This window comes from Littorina saxatilis, linkage group LG5 (genome assembly GCF_037325665.1).
Source record: "Littorina saxatilis isolate snail1 linkage group LG5, US_GU_Lsax_2.0, whole genome shotgun sequence".
Taxonomy (NCBI): Eukaryota; Metazoa; Mollusca; class Gastropoda; order Littorinimorpha; family Littorinidae; genus Littorina; species Littorina saxatilis.
The window spans coordinates 48506817-48524244 of NC_090249.1; the positions used below are offsets into that span (position 1 = coordinate 48506817).

The 17428-nt window shown below is 40.0% G+C and overlaps 1 protein-coding gene and 2 long non-coding RNA genes across 3 annotated transcripts in view; 1 reads left to right on the forward strand and 2 right to left on the reverse strand.

Moving 5' to 3' along the window:
* Positions 1-17428, reverse strand: part of LOC138967341 (uncharacterized) — a gene marked incomplete in the record, with an annotated part of 87261 nt that overhangs the window by 11418 nt on the left and 58415 nt on the right. Inside the window, 6 exon segments of the mRNA XM_070339867.1 lie at positions 1208-1272; positions 2257-2378; positions 2831-3099; positions 4726-4784; positions 5471-5658; positions 6372-6587. Coding sequence (XP_070195968.1) covers positions 1208-1272; positions 2257-2378; positions 2831-3099; positions 4726-4784; positions 5471-5658; positions 6372-6587 — 919 coding nt within the window.
* LOC138967343 (uncharacterized) lies at positions 7829-13404 on the reverse strand. Its single transcript, XR_011455928.1, has 5 exons — positions 13235-13404; positions 12753-12915; positions 11573-11707; positions 11129-11287; positions 7829-9730 (listed from the first exon to the last, which is right to left on the reverse strand). It is a non-coding gene; the product is annotated as an uncharacterized lncRNA (long non-coding RNA).
* On the forward strand, positions 13531-16519 carry LOC138967342 (uncharacterized). Its single transcript, XR_011455927.1, has 3 exons — positions 13531-13670; positions 14244-14329; positions 15028-16519. It is a non-coding gene; the product is annotated as an uncharacterized lncRNA (long non-coding RNA).

Here is a 17428-nt window from a genome sequence, read left to right on the forward strand (position 1 = left end):
AAGAGAGGAGGGGACTAGAGAGAGAGAGAGAGACAGACGGAAAGAGAGGAGGGGACTAGAGAGAGAGAAAGACAGACGGAAAGAGATGAGGGGACTAGAGAGAGAGAGAGACAGACGGGAAGAGAGGAGGGGACTAGAGAGAGAGAGAGACAGACGGAAAGAGAGGAGGGGACTAGAGAGAGAGAGAGACAGACGGAAAGAGAGGAGGGGACTAGAGAGAGAGAGAGACAGACGGAAAGAGAGGAGGGGACTAGAGAGAGAGAAAGACAGACGGAAAGAGATGAGGGGACTAGAGAGAGAGAGAGACAGACGGAAAGAGAGGAGGGGACTAGAGAGAGAGAGAGACAGACGGAAAGAGAGGAGGGGACTAGAGAGAGAGACAGACGGAAAGAGAGGAGGGGACTAGAGAGAGAGAGAGACAGACGGAAAGAGAGGAGGGGACTAGCGAGAGAGAGAGACAGACGGAAAGAGAGGAGGGGACTAGAGAGAGAGAGAGACAGAGAGGAGGGGACTAGAGAGAGACAGACAGACGGAAAGAGAGGAGGGGACTAGAGAGAGAGAGAGACAGACGGAAAGAGAGGAGGGGACTAGAGAGAGAGAGAGAGACAGACGGAAAGAGAGGAGGGGACTAGAGAGAGAGACAGACGGAAAGAGAGGAGGGGACTAGAGAGAGAGAGAGACAGACGGAAAGAGAGGAGGGGACTAGAGAGAGAGAGAGAGACAGACGGAAAGAGAGGAGGGGACTAGAGAGAGAGAGAGACAGACGGAAAGAGAGGAGGGGACTAGAGAGAGAGAGAGACAGACGGAAAGAGAGGAGGGGACTAGAGAGAGAGACAGACAGACGGAAAGAGAGGAGGGGACTAGAGAGAGAGAGAGAGAGAGAGACAGACGGAAAGAGAGGAGGGGACTAGAGAGAGAGAGAGAGAGACAGACGGAAAGAGAGGAGGGGACTAGAGAGAGAGACAGACGGAAAGAGAGGAGGGGACTAGAGAGAGAGAGAGACAGACGGAAAGAGAGGAGGGGACTAGAGAGAGAGACAGACAGACGGAAAGAGAGGAGGGGACTAGAGAGAGAGAGAGACAGACGGAAAGAGAGGAGGGGACTAGAGAGAGAGAGAGACAGACGGAAAGAGAGGAGGGGACTAGAGAGAGAGAGACATAAGGAACTCCCAGACAGACGCATACACAAACACAATCAAGTATATTACCTTAAATCCTTGATGGCGAGGGACTGGAACTTTGAGCCAAGTTTGGTTCTGAAATGCGTCTCCAACTGCAACAAATCAAACAGCACAGTTTCTATTTTCAGGCTTCTTTTTTCACAATATGCTAATAATTGCTAATGCCATACGTAATCCACAATGCCGATCTAAAAGACACAGACCTTCCCGTCTAACTTATTCCATTTCTTGCTATTTCTGTAAGATGCGAATGAGTACGGATAGCCTTTTACCCCCTAAATGTACGCGGTAGCCTTCAACTCAGGAAAGTGTTGCCCTTCATTTGCCTATATCAGATCTGGCTATGTGTTTAAAGGGGATCCATTTTGGATTTCAAACCGAATCGCGAAATCAACAGAAAGGGTGGGTGCTCTTTATGCAGAATAGGATTTTTTTTATGAATTGATTTCTTGACAGACACGAGTGTTTAAAAAACAACAAATTGAATAATAATAATATAATAATAATAATAATAATAGTGGCAAGCTTATATAGCGCGAACCATGGGGTTAACCCACGCTCTCCGCGCTTTACATCAAACTGAACAATGCAATACATGTTTATAAAAACAATTCCCACTCTGCACAAAAAGCAGTGAGGATGGTGATTTTGGTATGTGTCCAAGTGGAGGGATGGGCCTTATTCAATGTAACAGCCTAGCCTAGCCTAGCCTAGCCTAGCCTAGCCTAGCCAGGCCTGAGATGGCGAGCTGAATTGTTCTCATGGAAAGGTGGTCATTGTGGTTTAGCTTATACATATATCTCTCTGCATAACCGTAACAACAAGAACCAAACAAAACTTGACTAAATGTAAAAACAAGAATTGAACGTTATTGGAACGTGGGAGTATCACATATGTATTTGAAATGTGGAACGTTAGCAGACTTTCTGTTTTTGGATTTCGTAATGTTCAACAAGAACTTGACACACACACACACACACACACACACACACACACACACACACACACACACACACACACACACACACACACACACACACACACACACACACACGTTAAAAAGAAGATGTACTCACGGGTGGCCTGATCTGGTCGACAAAATTCATGTACTCGTTGGAAGTTTTGTCTTCGTACGTGGGCTGGAAATCGGTATCAAGTCGCACAGACACTGGTGTAATGTAGGTCACTGCTTCTGGTCCTGAAAATACAATGATATGCTATCCCGATAAAACACTGGTCGCCCGTAGTTACAGAGAAAGACATGGCATAATGAAACTGTCACAGGGAAGTTTAAATGTCAGTCAATGTGCAGAAGATGTAATATCAAATGTTCACGTCGTTGATGAAGCGTTGATCATTGAAAGTTCACTCGCGTGACACAAATACCATTGCTCGGTTGAACTTTCAATAATAAAACATTTTGCTTCAGCTCTTGTTGACTGTTTAGTGTCACACTTTCTATAAGAGATACAAAAGGTTCCGAACAGCTGAATATGGTTTGCAGGAAACTATTTTTCGCTAAACTCGCTGAACTCGGCTAAAACATTATTGCACCCATTTTCGTACTCCAACTAAAACATTTATTCCCGTGGCATTTCATTCAAACGTCTAATGCCGTTAAAGGCACTCAACACAAAGCAATATTCCTACCTCCGGCACCGCACACGCCGAAGCAGATCTTCTGTCTGGAGATGAAGGGGGTAGAACTGTGCTTGGTGATGGTGGTCCTGCTCCGGATGTCACCTCCCTTGGCGAAGAAGACGTAACGGCACTGATCCAGGTCAAGGTCTTGGGGGTCCCCGGTGACTCGCTTGCGCGTGAAGATGAGAGTTGTCCTCACGTCCACCTTACCGCCCGATACGAGGATGGCGTCCTGGTTCTCACCAGCCGCCTCGGGTGCTCGTTTGGCGTCCAGCCAGCTGTACACAAGTGAACAAGTGAGAGAGAGAGAGAGAGAGAGAGAGAGAGAGAGAGAGAGAGAGAGAGAGAGAGAGAGAGAGAGAGAGAGAGAGAGAGAGAAATATGTAGGTAGAAAGAGAGAGAGAGAGAAAAAATGTAGGTAGGTAGGTAGAGAGAGAGAGAGAGAGAGAGAGAGAGAGAGAGAGAGAGAGAGAGAGAGAGAGAGAGAGAGAGAGAGAGAGAGAGAGAGAGAGAGAGAGAGAGAGAGATATGTAGGTAGGTAGGTAGAAAGAGATAGTGCTATGGCTGGTGAATGCTTCGTTGGATGCATAGCTAGATGGGTGGATGGATGCATAGATAGATGGATTAATATATGCATAGATAGAAGTCTGAAGTCTGAATGTTTTAATGAGTAGGCCTTGGGCCCTTTTCATGGAGATGAGCACATCTCAAGCACAAGCATACAAATGCACACAGTGAACAAAAGCAAGAACATCCTACTAGAATCGCCCTGTTTCGTTTACGGATTATGGATTACGAATGGAAAGCGCCTTCATGACAAATGTGACCCTCCACCACGAAATGAGTCGCATGTCACCTCGCGCGGTTCTGCGCTGGGCTTAATATAAGTCCGGGGAGTGTCTGGTAAACAATGTGAGGGTCACCTTAGTCACAGGCTTATAACTCAAAAAGTGTTCGCTCTTTTCTAAAACGGTTTTCACCACTGGATAGAGCATACAAAAACTCTTTAGGGAAATGTAAAAATATGAAAATCATGCAAAGGTGACATGCGACTCATTCCGTGGTGGAGGGTCACAAATGTAGAAAAACGTAGCAATAGCGGCTTACTAGTGTTTGAAAACAGCAAGGTTAATTTAAATAATGATGGGATTCTAGTGTTTTTTCGTGGAATATAGTATTCTCTTAACTCAGCATATTTAGGGCATACTAAAACAAAGTGGACTTCATCTTCAACACTGCCACAACAAAATGGACAAGATGAATCAGCGGAGGTTGCATTTAAATTAAAGCGAAATCGATGCACTTTCAGAGGAGATACTCCCAATCTAAGTCTAATCAGAAGATTTCTAGCTTTAATATATGCATAGATACAGAGAGAGAGACTCAGAGAGAGACAGATAGACAGGTAGATACATAGATAATGAGTGACTGAGGGAGGGAGTTAGTGGATGAGTGAGTGAGTAACTGAGGCTAAATGAATGCACGAATTTGAGTGACTGACGGATTTTTATCTAGTAAGCGAATGAGTGAGCGAGCGAATAATTGGGTTGTGAGTGATTGGCTGATTGAGTGAGTGAGTAAGTCTTGAGTAAGACTGATGATTGATCGTTATAAACAATTATTGTTCGGTAGATTGTTTTATGGATTATTTGATTCCTCGCTCGATCCACTGATTAACCGATGGATTGATTAATTCCCTGATTAATTGATCGATTGACTGACTGAATGATTACTAACTTGGTTAATCTTCAGGGCTCAAAGAAGTAGACAATTTGGGTGGATCTGACCAAGCTGTTTTTATTGGGAGCAGGGAGGGTATGAAATGCACATCAACAACATGTCTGGCTCTGCTCCAAGCATTGTTTTAAAATGATTTCAGTGACAAGAACAAAAACCACACCTACCCGTCTGTCACAAAAGGACCATTCTCATCAACGCCACCAAAGACGACATCTGAGTTTGGCTGCAAAGAGAATCACACGTGTCGACCGTTACTGCACAAGTTGTAAACCTGTTAAAGTGCACACCTAATCATGTATTCAAGTGATTTTGATGTGTTATCGTGGCATCATTTCTATTCTGACAAGCAACGGTTGACCGTGGATTTGGATGTTCCCGCATAATACAAAGCTATTGCTGGCAGTTACCAGGTGATGTCTGTTTAATGTGAGATTTGTTTATCAAACAAGCAAAGACCAAAAAATAAGAATAAAAAACCTAATTCTTTGATAAAAATAAAATAAACTTAAGCGGTAGCAAAAATGAAGTTTCCCCCAACAACACACACACTAAACACACACAAACAAAACAAAACACTCTTCATTATTTTTGGTAAAAGTCATAAATCCAACGTAATTTTTTTTTTCAAGTATAAATGAATAATTTCATTCAAATGTTCCTTCACTTCTCTATCTATTGATACTCAAGTGGACAGTTAACCTGAATACGCACATCTAGGATTGTAATTGTGCCTATTTTTTACCTAGGCGTTATTCAAAACTTAAAACAAGCGTGTATTTTATTCATTTAACTATTGATTTTCTAACTTCCTTTGTTGAACTGCTGATGCACACTCTTATATTATTTTTGCATTGCTTATTCTGTTATCCTCGAAAAATAAAGTTCAATTCAATTCAATTTAATTCTTACCATATTCGTGTCATCAGAGAAACCAAGACCGATCCACTGGTCGTCCAATAGATATTCGCCGGTGATGTTGAAGGTGATGACGTCACTGCTTGCGTCATAGGTCCAGACGAAATCCAGACCGCACTCTTTCGTCTTGCACGATCCTTGCATGCAGTCGTCTTCATCGTCGGTGTCCTTATTCACGTTAGCTGTCAACAGAATCATAGTTGTGTTTATTTTCAGGTAAATGTTTATATTCAGCCAAATTGATAATCCTTAAATGAAATACAGTCGAACCTGTCCATAACCCACACCCAAAGGACTGACCAAAAGTGGTCGTTACGGAGAGGTGGTCACTATCGAAAGTTGAATTATATATCAGACAAACTAGACTGGACACGCCGGACTGGTCGTTGTGGTAATGTTGTTTCTTTCAAGAGGTAGTTGAAAGGACAGGTTCGACCATAGAGACTTTAACAAGACTGGCTACAGTCTAGGAAAACAACTGGTCAAGACAAGGTTACAAACCAGTCGGATCAGTAACATTTTGTGACGACAAAGCTGTTTACCAAATAACAGAATCCAATAATAACTCCACATTTTCTGTAAGTTTAACATTCTTTTCCTTTGACAAAGCGATAAAGTCAGTTGAGGCTGTTATTTACCCTTTGCAAAATAATGCAAATAGTAATGCAGTTAATATCGCAAGGGTCACATGCTGAAGGACCAAGGTGCTGCACACACAGAGAGAGAGAGAGAGAGAGAGAGAGAGAGAGAGAGAGAGAGAGAGAGAGAGAGAGAGAGAGAGAGAGAGGGGGGGGGGGGGGGGGTTGTTAAGAGTAGAGAAGAAAACTGAAAAAGTAGACATCAACAACAGAAGTCGCGCCAAAATGAAATAGCCCCTCAAAGGTAGACATCTCACAGTAGAAGTTGATTGTGGTTGCCCCCCTTTGTCCTTGGTGGCCGTGGTACTTGAGTTCGTCTTTCCTGTAGAAGTCTGGGATGGACACATTGGCTGCTTCCAGGGCAGAGTTTGGGCTGTGGTTGTACATTCCACTGGCGTCAGGCTGCTGTCCGAAGGCCCAAATAACGTTGGTCAGTTCGTCCTTCAGGCTGTGGTCAGCTAGGTCAGTGCCGGCTGAAACAGGCGAAGGAGTACAGTGTTGATTCATTGTCATTGTCCCGCCATAGCACTTGAAAGGTTAGGAAAGAAGGTGTGAGCACAAGTTTTTAAATATGTGTGCTCCTTTTTAAGTAATTTGCTGTTGTCTCGCGTTTATTCATATGATTAACATTTTGTTTAAACTCATTTATCATCCTATTGATGGGAAATCCATGTACTTTCGGCTGAAAATAAACATTACACCTAGACCCACATGGTTAAATCCAAAAACAAAGAGACTGCCAACGTTCCAAAATTCAGAATCAAAAAACAAGAAAGGTAGGTTGTTGGAACGTTTGTTATTGACAAAACAATACATTCACAAATATATATATCGACCCGACGGTCTTTTAAGAACACAGACAAACAATTAATAACGGAAACTTATCTGGCTGATTTTTTCTTTCGCCTGCCACGAAGCCGCAAGCGAATGAATGATTATATGACGAAATGAGTGACGTAGACAGAGAATGACGTCAACAACAACCTACCTTTCTTGTTGTTTGATTCCCACATGGTTAAGAAAGCATGTGCCAACATAAGTAATCTTGATGTCCTTTCCATTAACACCTAACGCAGAAAGTGAACACCATACCCAGTTAGCATGCTAACGTTAAATTAACGTTAAATTAACGTTAGCGGTAAACGTTAATTTAACGTTTACCGCTAACGTTAATTTAACGTTAATTTGCTCATGTGATAAAACGTTAAATTAACGTTAACATTTAACGTTAATCTAACGTTAATTTAACGTTAATCTAACCATAATATAACGTTAAAATTAACGTTAATTTAACGTTTTTGCAAACATAAAAATAACCAAAATAAAACCAAAATCAAACCATAATATAACGGTTAGATTAACGTTATTTTAACGTTTTTTTAACGTTTTTTGCTAACATAAAAATAACCAAAATAAAACGTTTTATTAACGTTTATTTAACGTTATTTTAACGTTTTTTTAACGTTTTTTGCTAACATAAAAATAACCAAAATAAAACGTTTTATTAACGTTTATTTAACGTTTTTTTAACGTTAGCATGCAAACATAAAATTAACCAAAACAAAACCATAATCAAACGTTTTCATGCAAACGTTAAATTAACGTTCACATGCAAACGTTAAATTAACGTTCACATGCAAACGTAAAATTTACGTTCTCCTGAAAACATTAAAATAACATTTGCAAATACAAATTTGAATTAATGCACAGAAAATTCAAGATCACAAATTTTATTTAAAATTTAAATTGTTGGGGTCTTTAACAATTCAATATGTGAATACTAATTTGATAACAGTAACACTTTTAAAATGTTGAACAATGCAAACTTAATTCCTTCAATTGCTAAAACATGAAAATGTGAACTTAAAAAATATTACAACACATTTTTCAGTCTCAGTAAAATACCACAGCATAGTATTATCAATCGGGCAGGCAAAAATTATGTGTGGACCTAATCTCATTGAAGCAATGCTACATTGACTAATAATAGTCTGAACTTGATCAAAAAAAATCATCAGAAGGCGATAACAGGATCAGCAATTAAGAATTTCAATCACAATGCTGGTATGGGTTCATCAAGGTAAATACCATAGGGCTGTGCAAACTCATTATCGACAACGATCATTGTTAATGACAAAATCAGAGATGAAAACAATACAAATTATTTGCACAATCACTAGGGACATCCAGATTCAACCTTCGTCAGACGAACATTCGTCGGTGGTGGGGATTTCCTCTCTATTTTTAACTTTGTGCCTCAATGCGCATGCGCTCGGGTTTTCGCACCCACCACTGCTTGCCGAAGACCGGGATCTGCGTGGTGAAAAAGGCGTGTTTGACGAACCTTAATCAGCAATCTTTGCGAGTACTTTTAGTCCTTTTCATAATGTTAAAAATATGTTTTATGTGCGCAGTGTTAAAGTTTGATATCTTTACGACGCTTCTGTGGACTGTGCATCTGTAAACTGTTCATTTTGGAGGCCTAGTGCATGAACACGGATACCCACACAAAACTCAGAACTTGAGTCAACGGGCGACATATCCTGCCAATTATCTCCCTTGATCTCTCTTGCACAAGACACTTGTTTCCACTAGGCCTCTTTTGTTTTAGAGTTGGGAGATTTTACAGGAATGAATCTAAAAATCGAAAAAAATTGTCAGTGTTGCGTGTGTACCCAGCATATTCAGATGTCTGGAATATTCCGATAAAAAAGACTCGTCATATATAACACTACTCGTCACGTCATCACTGTTTCGAAAAACAGACAACGCGCACGAAGAACTTCACGTAGATCTGGACCGAAATTGGAAAGTGGTGACCGTGACGGGATGTGACGTCACCACTTCAACAAACTCGCTAAGATCGGAACTCACGAACTTTTGACGAAGGCAAATCTGGATGTCTCTAGTAATACAAGCAAGTCAGTAGCACAAAATATGAGAAACAAAGGGATGTAAGCGCTATTAATGCATACACGTGCGACAAGCATGTAAAGTCTTTTGTTCATTCAAAAGCGTGTTATTCTCACAGGTGCCAAGAAAATTGCTTCCACATAATCTCACTTACTCTTGTTGCACATGTCATATAGCAGAGCAATTACGTCCCTTTGTTTCTCAGATCTTAAAATAGCGCTCTGCTTCATTTCATTAAGATTCTTGCTATCACAAAAGATATTAACATATTTTGTGGAGTACAATCATCGATGAATAAAAATTAACAAGCAGCAAGACTGCAAGTTTTCTGCTCCACTTTGCCAACCATGTGTGTGCACAGTGAATATTTGTTTATGAACTGTTGGTGTTAGTCCTGAATGATGGCACCCATGTAAATGAGGCTTGATGCCGGGCTGCTTTGCAAACACAGCATTCAGAAGCTGTGGGTCAGCAAAGGTGTTGAATCTTGTTAGTGAGATGGCGCGCAATGATGTCCTGTAGCACTAGCAGCTGCCTGCACTCGCTCTTTGACGCTGGTCAAACTTCTGGTCGTAGGTGAAGTCCACCTCACAGAATATGATGATGGTAATGGTGAGGGAGTAGTTCAACTTCTGCTTGAACTATGTGGCCAGGCCCAGCTCCCTGACTTTGAAGTGGTCATAATCTTATGCAGGATACCAACCTGGGATAGAGAAGGAAAAACGGTTCTTAGTCAATGGCTGGGATTACAAACTAAATCACACACGGTCCTTAGTCAATGGCTGGGATTACACACTAAATCACACACACACACACAAACACACTAACACTAACACACACTAACAGACACATACACTAACACAAATATACACTTACAAACACACATCTTTCTTTCTTTATTTGGTGTTTAACATCGTTTTCAACCACGGAGGTTATATCACGACGGGGAAAGGGGGGGAGATGGGATAGAGCCACTTGTCAATTGTTTCTTGTTCACAAAAGCACTAATCAACAAGAAGAGCAAACGCTCGATCGAGTCACTTTCGCAGTTCTGAATATTATATGAGGCAGAATAATCCTATAAAGTTTGAATCAAATCCGATGAATAGTTTCAGAGATATGATATTTCAATTTTTTTCCTTCAAGACATACCTGTGACCTTGAAAAAGGTCAAAGGTCACCAAAGCAGACGTCAAAGTGTAGAGGTCACTGGCAGTCACGTTCACATAAAATTTGAGCCCGGTCACTTTTATAGTTTCCGAGAAAAGCCCAACGTTAAGTTGTGTGTTGCCGAACAGAAAAGGCTAGTTATCTCCCTTGTTTTTCTGATAACGTTCGTAAAAGGCTACAGATGTAAATACTTTGATGTAAAGAATAATCCTACAAAGTTTCAATCACATCCGATGAACTTTGTCAAAGATATAAAATGTCTAATTTTTCCTTTGACGCTGACCTGTGACCTTGAAAAAGGTCAAAGGTCAACGAAACCATCGTTAAAGTGTAGAGGTCATTGGAGGTCACGACTAAACAAAATATGAGCCCGATCGCTTTGATAGTTTCCGAGAAAAGTCCAACGTTAAGGTGGTGTCTACGGACGGCCGGCCGGCCGTCCGCCGGCCGAACAGACTAACACTGACCGATTACATGGAGTCACTTTTTCTCAAGTGACTCAAAAATTGCTCCAGGGGCTTGCAACGTAGTACAACAAACACACATACACACACATTAGCAGTAACAAACACATACAATACATGTACTAAGAAACACACCAATGTATACACACACACACACACACACACACACACACACACACACACACACACACACACACACACACACACACACACACACACACACACACAGGCGCAAGTCCACATATATATGCAAAATCAAAAGTCTCAGCCCAATTTGTAACAACAGAGAAAGAAACAGAGAGAGAGAGAGAGAGTGTGTGTGTGTGTGTGTGTGTGTGTGTGTGTGTGTGTGTGTGTGTGTGTGTGTGTGTGTGTGTGTGTGTGTGTGTTGCAAGCATTACACAACTGATATTTAAATTAAGCACCACAGAAAAAAAAGACGACACTGATTTAAACAATTCACTTACTGGTCAACAGTGTGAACTTTCAGCACAGACAATGGAAACTTCGATGTTTTTTCCCTCTTCCGATTGAATGACTTTGGTACAATCATCTGTCATCAATGAACTCATCATTCTTCCCACCAGTCCAGACACCTCCCCACCAATTGCAGACTTGTTTGTTATCTGAGCGAATAAAAATCAATATAAATACATGTGCACAGGAATGAGAACAAGGATTCTCAGTTATCACAGAAACAAACAAACAAGCACAGAATGACAACATGTTTTCCTGAATGTTATTAAATTTAAAAACAGAAAAGTTCATCATACCAGTCCATCACTGAAACAGAAACGGTTGATATTGAATTTATGAGTGTGTGTGTGTGTGGGGGGGGGGGGGGGGGGGAGTCTGTTGCAAGCAATAAACAACTGACAACAATAATTATACATGTACCAAATTGTACTCACTGTTTTCAAAGCTGATAATTGTAAACCTTGATGGGTTGTCCCCTTCCAACTGCATGCTTTGGTACAGCCATCCTTCAGACTGTGGCCCCCTCCCATTGCCACCCCCATCTCCGATTGTAGACAGGATTTTTTCATCTGAAAGAAATAATGTCCAATTAATTATTAATACGTATTTGCACAAAGGACTGGAAACAGAATTGTAAGTAATTCTGATTTAACCAACAAATTTACAAAAGCACAATGATAGATTATTTTCCCTAATATGTTCCAACTGACAGTTGAGTAATTACAGGTCACCAGAAAGGTCCACAGGGCCGGACTACCGGGGGGGTTATGGGGGTTGCGCAACCCCCCCCCCTAGCCTAAACATGTACCTTACTTATTTAATTTTTTTTTTACTATTGCTTATTTTATGCCGTTTCATGCAAGGAGCGACCATTTTCCTATCTCAGAATATGACCTACCCGTCAGCTTCAGGGGGCTTCGCCCCCTGACCCCCACGAGGGGGGGGGGGGGGTGGGTTCTAGGGTTTCTGGACCCCCCCCCCCAGCCAAAAAATAAAAATATTGAATCAGGTATGCATTTCTTTATTTTACATTGAGTTTCAATTTTTGGGGTATTAATCAGTGACAAAATCTGCTGCCTGAAACTGGTAATGATCATCCTCAGAATGCACCAGATTGCACCATTTTGCATCCTTTTTTTCAAAATTTTCCAGGGGGGCATGCCCCCGGACCCCCCTAGCAAGCTAGGCGCTTCGCGCCGTTGGCTCGGCGCTTTGCGCCTTCACACCCATATCTTCACAATATACTTTTGAAAAAAACCAGTCATAAAATGAACTGATCCGCCCCTGCCGCCAGGGGGGACATCCCCCTGGGCCACCACTGGCAACCCCCCCCCTCCTCTTCGCCTAGTCCGGCCCTGGTCCACCACTGAAACAGGAACAGTTCAAATTGGAGTTTGTGTGTGTGTGTGTGTATATGTGGAAAGGGGTGGGGTGGGGTGGGGGATGCGTGTGTACATGTGTGTGTGTGTATATATGTGGAAAGTGTGGGGTGGGGTGGGGGATGCGTGTGTACATGTGTGTATGTTTTGCAAGCATTACACAACTGATTATAATAATTATACAACAAATTGTTCTGTCAGTTACATTGAAAACTCATTTAAAAAAACCACTTACTGTTTTCCAATGCAAACCTTCAGCTTGTTGAAGAATGGAAACTGGTTTTGCTTTTTACCATCCAAATGCGATGAACGGCCATGCCATCAATCGGCTCACTTTTCTTTTGACCAGTTAAGGCACCTCCCCACCAAATGCAGACAGTTTTTTTTGTGGTATAAATCTGAAAGAATAAAAGCTATTTATTATGCACAACAGAATCATAAAAGGATTCTCAGTTATAAAATCACCATTTCAGGCAACAACAACAATAAAGAAAAACAGCAAACACCTAAACACACACACACACACGGTGACACACACACAGTGACACACACACACACACACACACACACACACACACACACACACACACACACACACACACACATAAGAAACAAACACACTTTTTAGTCTCATGTATTCCAAGAGAGAAAAAATACATCTTGAAGTCTCAATTAGCAAATCTATATCTTCCAAGTTCACTAAGGCAAGATACTCACTCAAAGTTTGTAAAACTCTTGAAACCAGTCCAGTAATTATGTCTTGCGCCTTCGGTCTTAGTATTGGACTGTCCAGTCTGGTTCGTTTCTGTTGGTGTATCACATAGTGCTCTAGCAACTGCCAGTTTTTCCATCTTCCCAACGCATTTGTTGACAACTTGCCGTTACGTCCAAGTTCGATAACTAGGAACGAAAATTCTGAGTGACCTCCCTTGATCGCCAAGGGACAGTACTCTCAGTCTCAACCTTTCACAGTGGAATCGAAATTAAAAAAGTTTCTGTAACAGTTTTTAAAACGCCAGCAACTTCAAAGCCAGTGTGACTGCTGATACATGTATAAGATAACATGCTACACTCCAGCATATATCAGGACTAATACAAATCTTGTGACGCTGAGGCGAATGGCAAATGGAACTTTCAGCAGGAAGAAATTCAGGTAATGTTGAAGTAACTTGAACTGTACTGTTGTAAATTCATAGTTCACGATCCGTTGACATTGTGATTGTTGACTTATTTTTCATACGAGTCACAAATATCAAAGCAATATCATGCATAACGATTGGAAAGGTGGATTTCTCTCTCTTTCTTTCCTGCCTTCTGTCTCTTTCTCAGTTTCAGTCTTTCTCTGTGTCTTTGTCTGTCTGTTACTCTCTCTCTCTCTCTCTCAATCTGAGACTTTCTCTCTCAATCTGATACTTTCCACACATGTGCACGCAGGGCACTTACTGTTCAATCTTACAGCTTCAGGTCAAATGCATAACTGTACAGTAAAGAAGAGATCTCAGGAGAGGCATATGGGGAGTTATTTTCGAAAATGATCTATTCAAAGACACTTAAATTTTTAAAACAAGGTTTGATTGACAACTGCTCTCTCCCCTCCCCCCCCCCCCCCCCCCCCTTATTCCCACTCTCTATCTCTCTGTCTTCATTAACAAGTAAAGATTTGAGTGTGTTTAGACTATTGTAATTAATGCAATTCACACATCAATGCTTTCAATTTTCATTGCAGGGTGGGAGGAATTACCATGAGGATGGAACAGAAAGCATTCACAGGGATGTAAACTACAACCCCGACATTCTGGCTGTTGAGGCCAAGTAAGTGTGTGTCACTGTGTGTGTGTGTGTGTGTGTGTGTGTGTGTGTGTTTGCAGGTAAAATCCTTGTTTAACGCTAAGATGAATGTTCCAGCAGTCATATTATTATATTTATAACAGAAAATCATATAATTTGAGAGAAGGCAGTATTATTGTCAGGCCTCAGCCTAGGGTCATTGATACATGCTGATATTATATGACGCATTGTTCTAATCCTTGGCTGGTTGGCCATCACATCATTTCGGGATGTTGGAGGTCTTCTGACAGAACAATTTGTTGTAGCTGGGACATCTTTACCTGTGCATATTTTTAGTCAAGGTCCAACTGACATTCTATTGTCTTAGTCTGGGGAAAATTTTGTTGGAAGGTGTTCTGTGTGAGTGTGTGTGTGTGTGGGTGTGGTGGGGGTGTGGGTGGACGGGTTGGTAGGGCTGTTAATGTTATCCGTGCCAGGCAGCATTGACATACAGCATTTCATTCAAACACAGAATGATGCTATCAAAGTTAGCAAATTCACAGAAGTAAATTCAACAATATTGGCATAATGCAAAGACAATTTAAACCTTATTTACCTTCAGTTCTATGTTCAGCAAAGAACACCAACAAAGAAGACATACTGTAATTATAGTGTTTACACTGAAGTTCTGAAATAACACTGAATTCTTTGTTTTAAGATTGTTACATTCTTTGTCTTTGCAGGTGTCATAGCATGTGGAGCAGATCTTCAATATCGCCTATTGCAGACATGTCATCGTCTGCACTGGTTGTATCAACAACTTTTTCCATGGCTACTGCTGCAGATTTTACAAATATATCGTCTGCTGCAAATTCAACAACTTCTTTGTCTGTTGGTGCTGCAAACTGAACAACTTCTGTGTCTGCTTCTGTTTAAAATTCAACAATTCTTGTTGTCTGGAGCTGCTGCAAAGTGAATGACTTCTTTGTTTGCTGCTGCAGATTTAACAAGTATATCGTCTGCTGCAAATTCAACAACTTTTTTGTCTGCCGCTGCTCCTGCTGCAAACTTAACAACTTCTGTGTCTGCTCCTGCTTAAAACTCAACAATTCTTGTTGTCTGGAGCTGCTGCAAAGTGAATGACTTCTTTGTGTGCTGCTGCAAATTTAACAAATATATTGTCTGCTGTAAATTCAACAACTTCTTTGTCTGCTGCAGATACTACACATTCAACAACTTCTGTGTCTGCTCCTGCTTCAAATTCAACCATTCTTTTTATCTGCTGCTGCAAAGTGAGCGACTTCTTCCTCTGCTGGTGGTGTTGCAAATAACCTCATATTTCCTTGTCTCTTCTGGCATCAAGTCGGATGTATAATATATATATCTGCAAAGACTTTTTTAAACCCAAAAGATGGAATAGAATTGGTACAGAACCTAAAAGTGTGGTATATCCAAACTCACTTCTAGAAACTTTAAAACTGATTCAACTTTTGAAATTAATTTTGTATCATTGGTTTTTTTTTTACATTGTGGAAATATCAGGGAATGATGAATAAATGTTTAGAACATATTATCAAAACATGTTTCTACTGGGTTTATTTATTTGTCTTTTGTTTTGTTTTATGTTAGCATGTACGTACACTGTTTGGCTCAAAATATGAGACCTGGCCAGTACCACAGAGATAAAAAATCAAAAAAATCAACAGCCTGCATGCTCTCCGGATTAAGTAATACAACAAGATCATATAGCGTTAGCTGCAAAGTTAACCGTTCTCACCAAAAACCTTTTTCAAAATTTGATTTGACTTTACATGTTGGTGTTTGCTTGTCTTTTTTTAACATGGTTTTAGCTACATATATAACACTACAACAACAGCAGACAGAAAAGACTATGGGAAATGCATCTTCAAATAAGAAAAAAATTTAAAAAGCAAAATAAAAAATTAAATAAAATTATTTTCCTTATGATTTGTTTGATTATGTTTTTTGGGGGGTTCTTTTTAATGTTTGCACTCAACGTGAAAAATACGTTCAAACAGCCATTGTATTATACTTTTATTTTGGTCAAATTGATATTAGCGGTAAACGTTAAATTAACGTTAATTTAACGTTATATTATGGTTTTATTTTGGTTGAATTAACGTTAAATGTTAACGTTAATTTAACGTTTATCTTGATGAGCAAAATAACCTAAATCTAACGTTAATTTAAGGTTACATTATGGTAATTTTTTTTTTACAAATACATTTTTTTGAAACGTTTGTTTTTGATATAATATGTCAAATTTTTTTTTTTTTACTTTTTTTTTTCTCAAATTTTTTTTTTTTAACTTTTTTTTTGTGTTGCTTGTTATTGTTAATGTCAATGTTACCACCACAACAATAACATTTTTTTGTTTTGTTTTGTTGTTGTTGTTGCTTTTTGATTTTGAACGATTATGTGTCAACGTTTATTTAACGTTTTTTTAACGTTTCAGTGCAAACCGTTTTTTTTGTGTTTTCGGGCAAACGTTAAATTAACGTTTGAAATTGGTTTGATTTTGAACGGTTATGTGCCAACGTTAATTTAACGTTATTTTAACGTTTCAATGCAAACCGTTTTATATTGGTTTTCAGGCAAACGTTAAATTAACGTTTAAAAATGGTTTGATATTGAACGGTTATGTGTAAACGTTTATTTAACGTTATTTTAACGTTTCAATGCAAACCGTTTTATATTGGTTTTCAGGCAAACGTTAAATTAACGTTTAAAAAAGGTTTGCCATGAAAACGGTTTGCTTGCTAACGTTAATTTAACGTTAATTTAACGTTTGCTTTAGAACGGTTTTTCTGCTAACGTTAATTTAACGTTAATTTAACGTTTAATGCTAACCGTAAACCAAAATCTAACCATGCAAACGTTAAATTAACGTTAAATTAACGTTAGCATGCTATCAGGGTAGGTACCTACACCCCACAGTTGAGAAAGCAGAGGGCATCTCGGAATTAAAATAAAACCAGTAATCAAAAATGTTATGCCGAATGGAACCGTTATATGGACCATTTTTGATTAATCAAGTTTTTTTCTTCTCTTGAAGCGTCCAGTGCAATGCCTTCTCTGTCCACCACCAACCTTTGAGTTGAAGTTAATCACACCAGATGAATC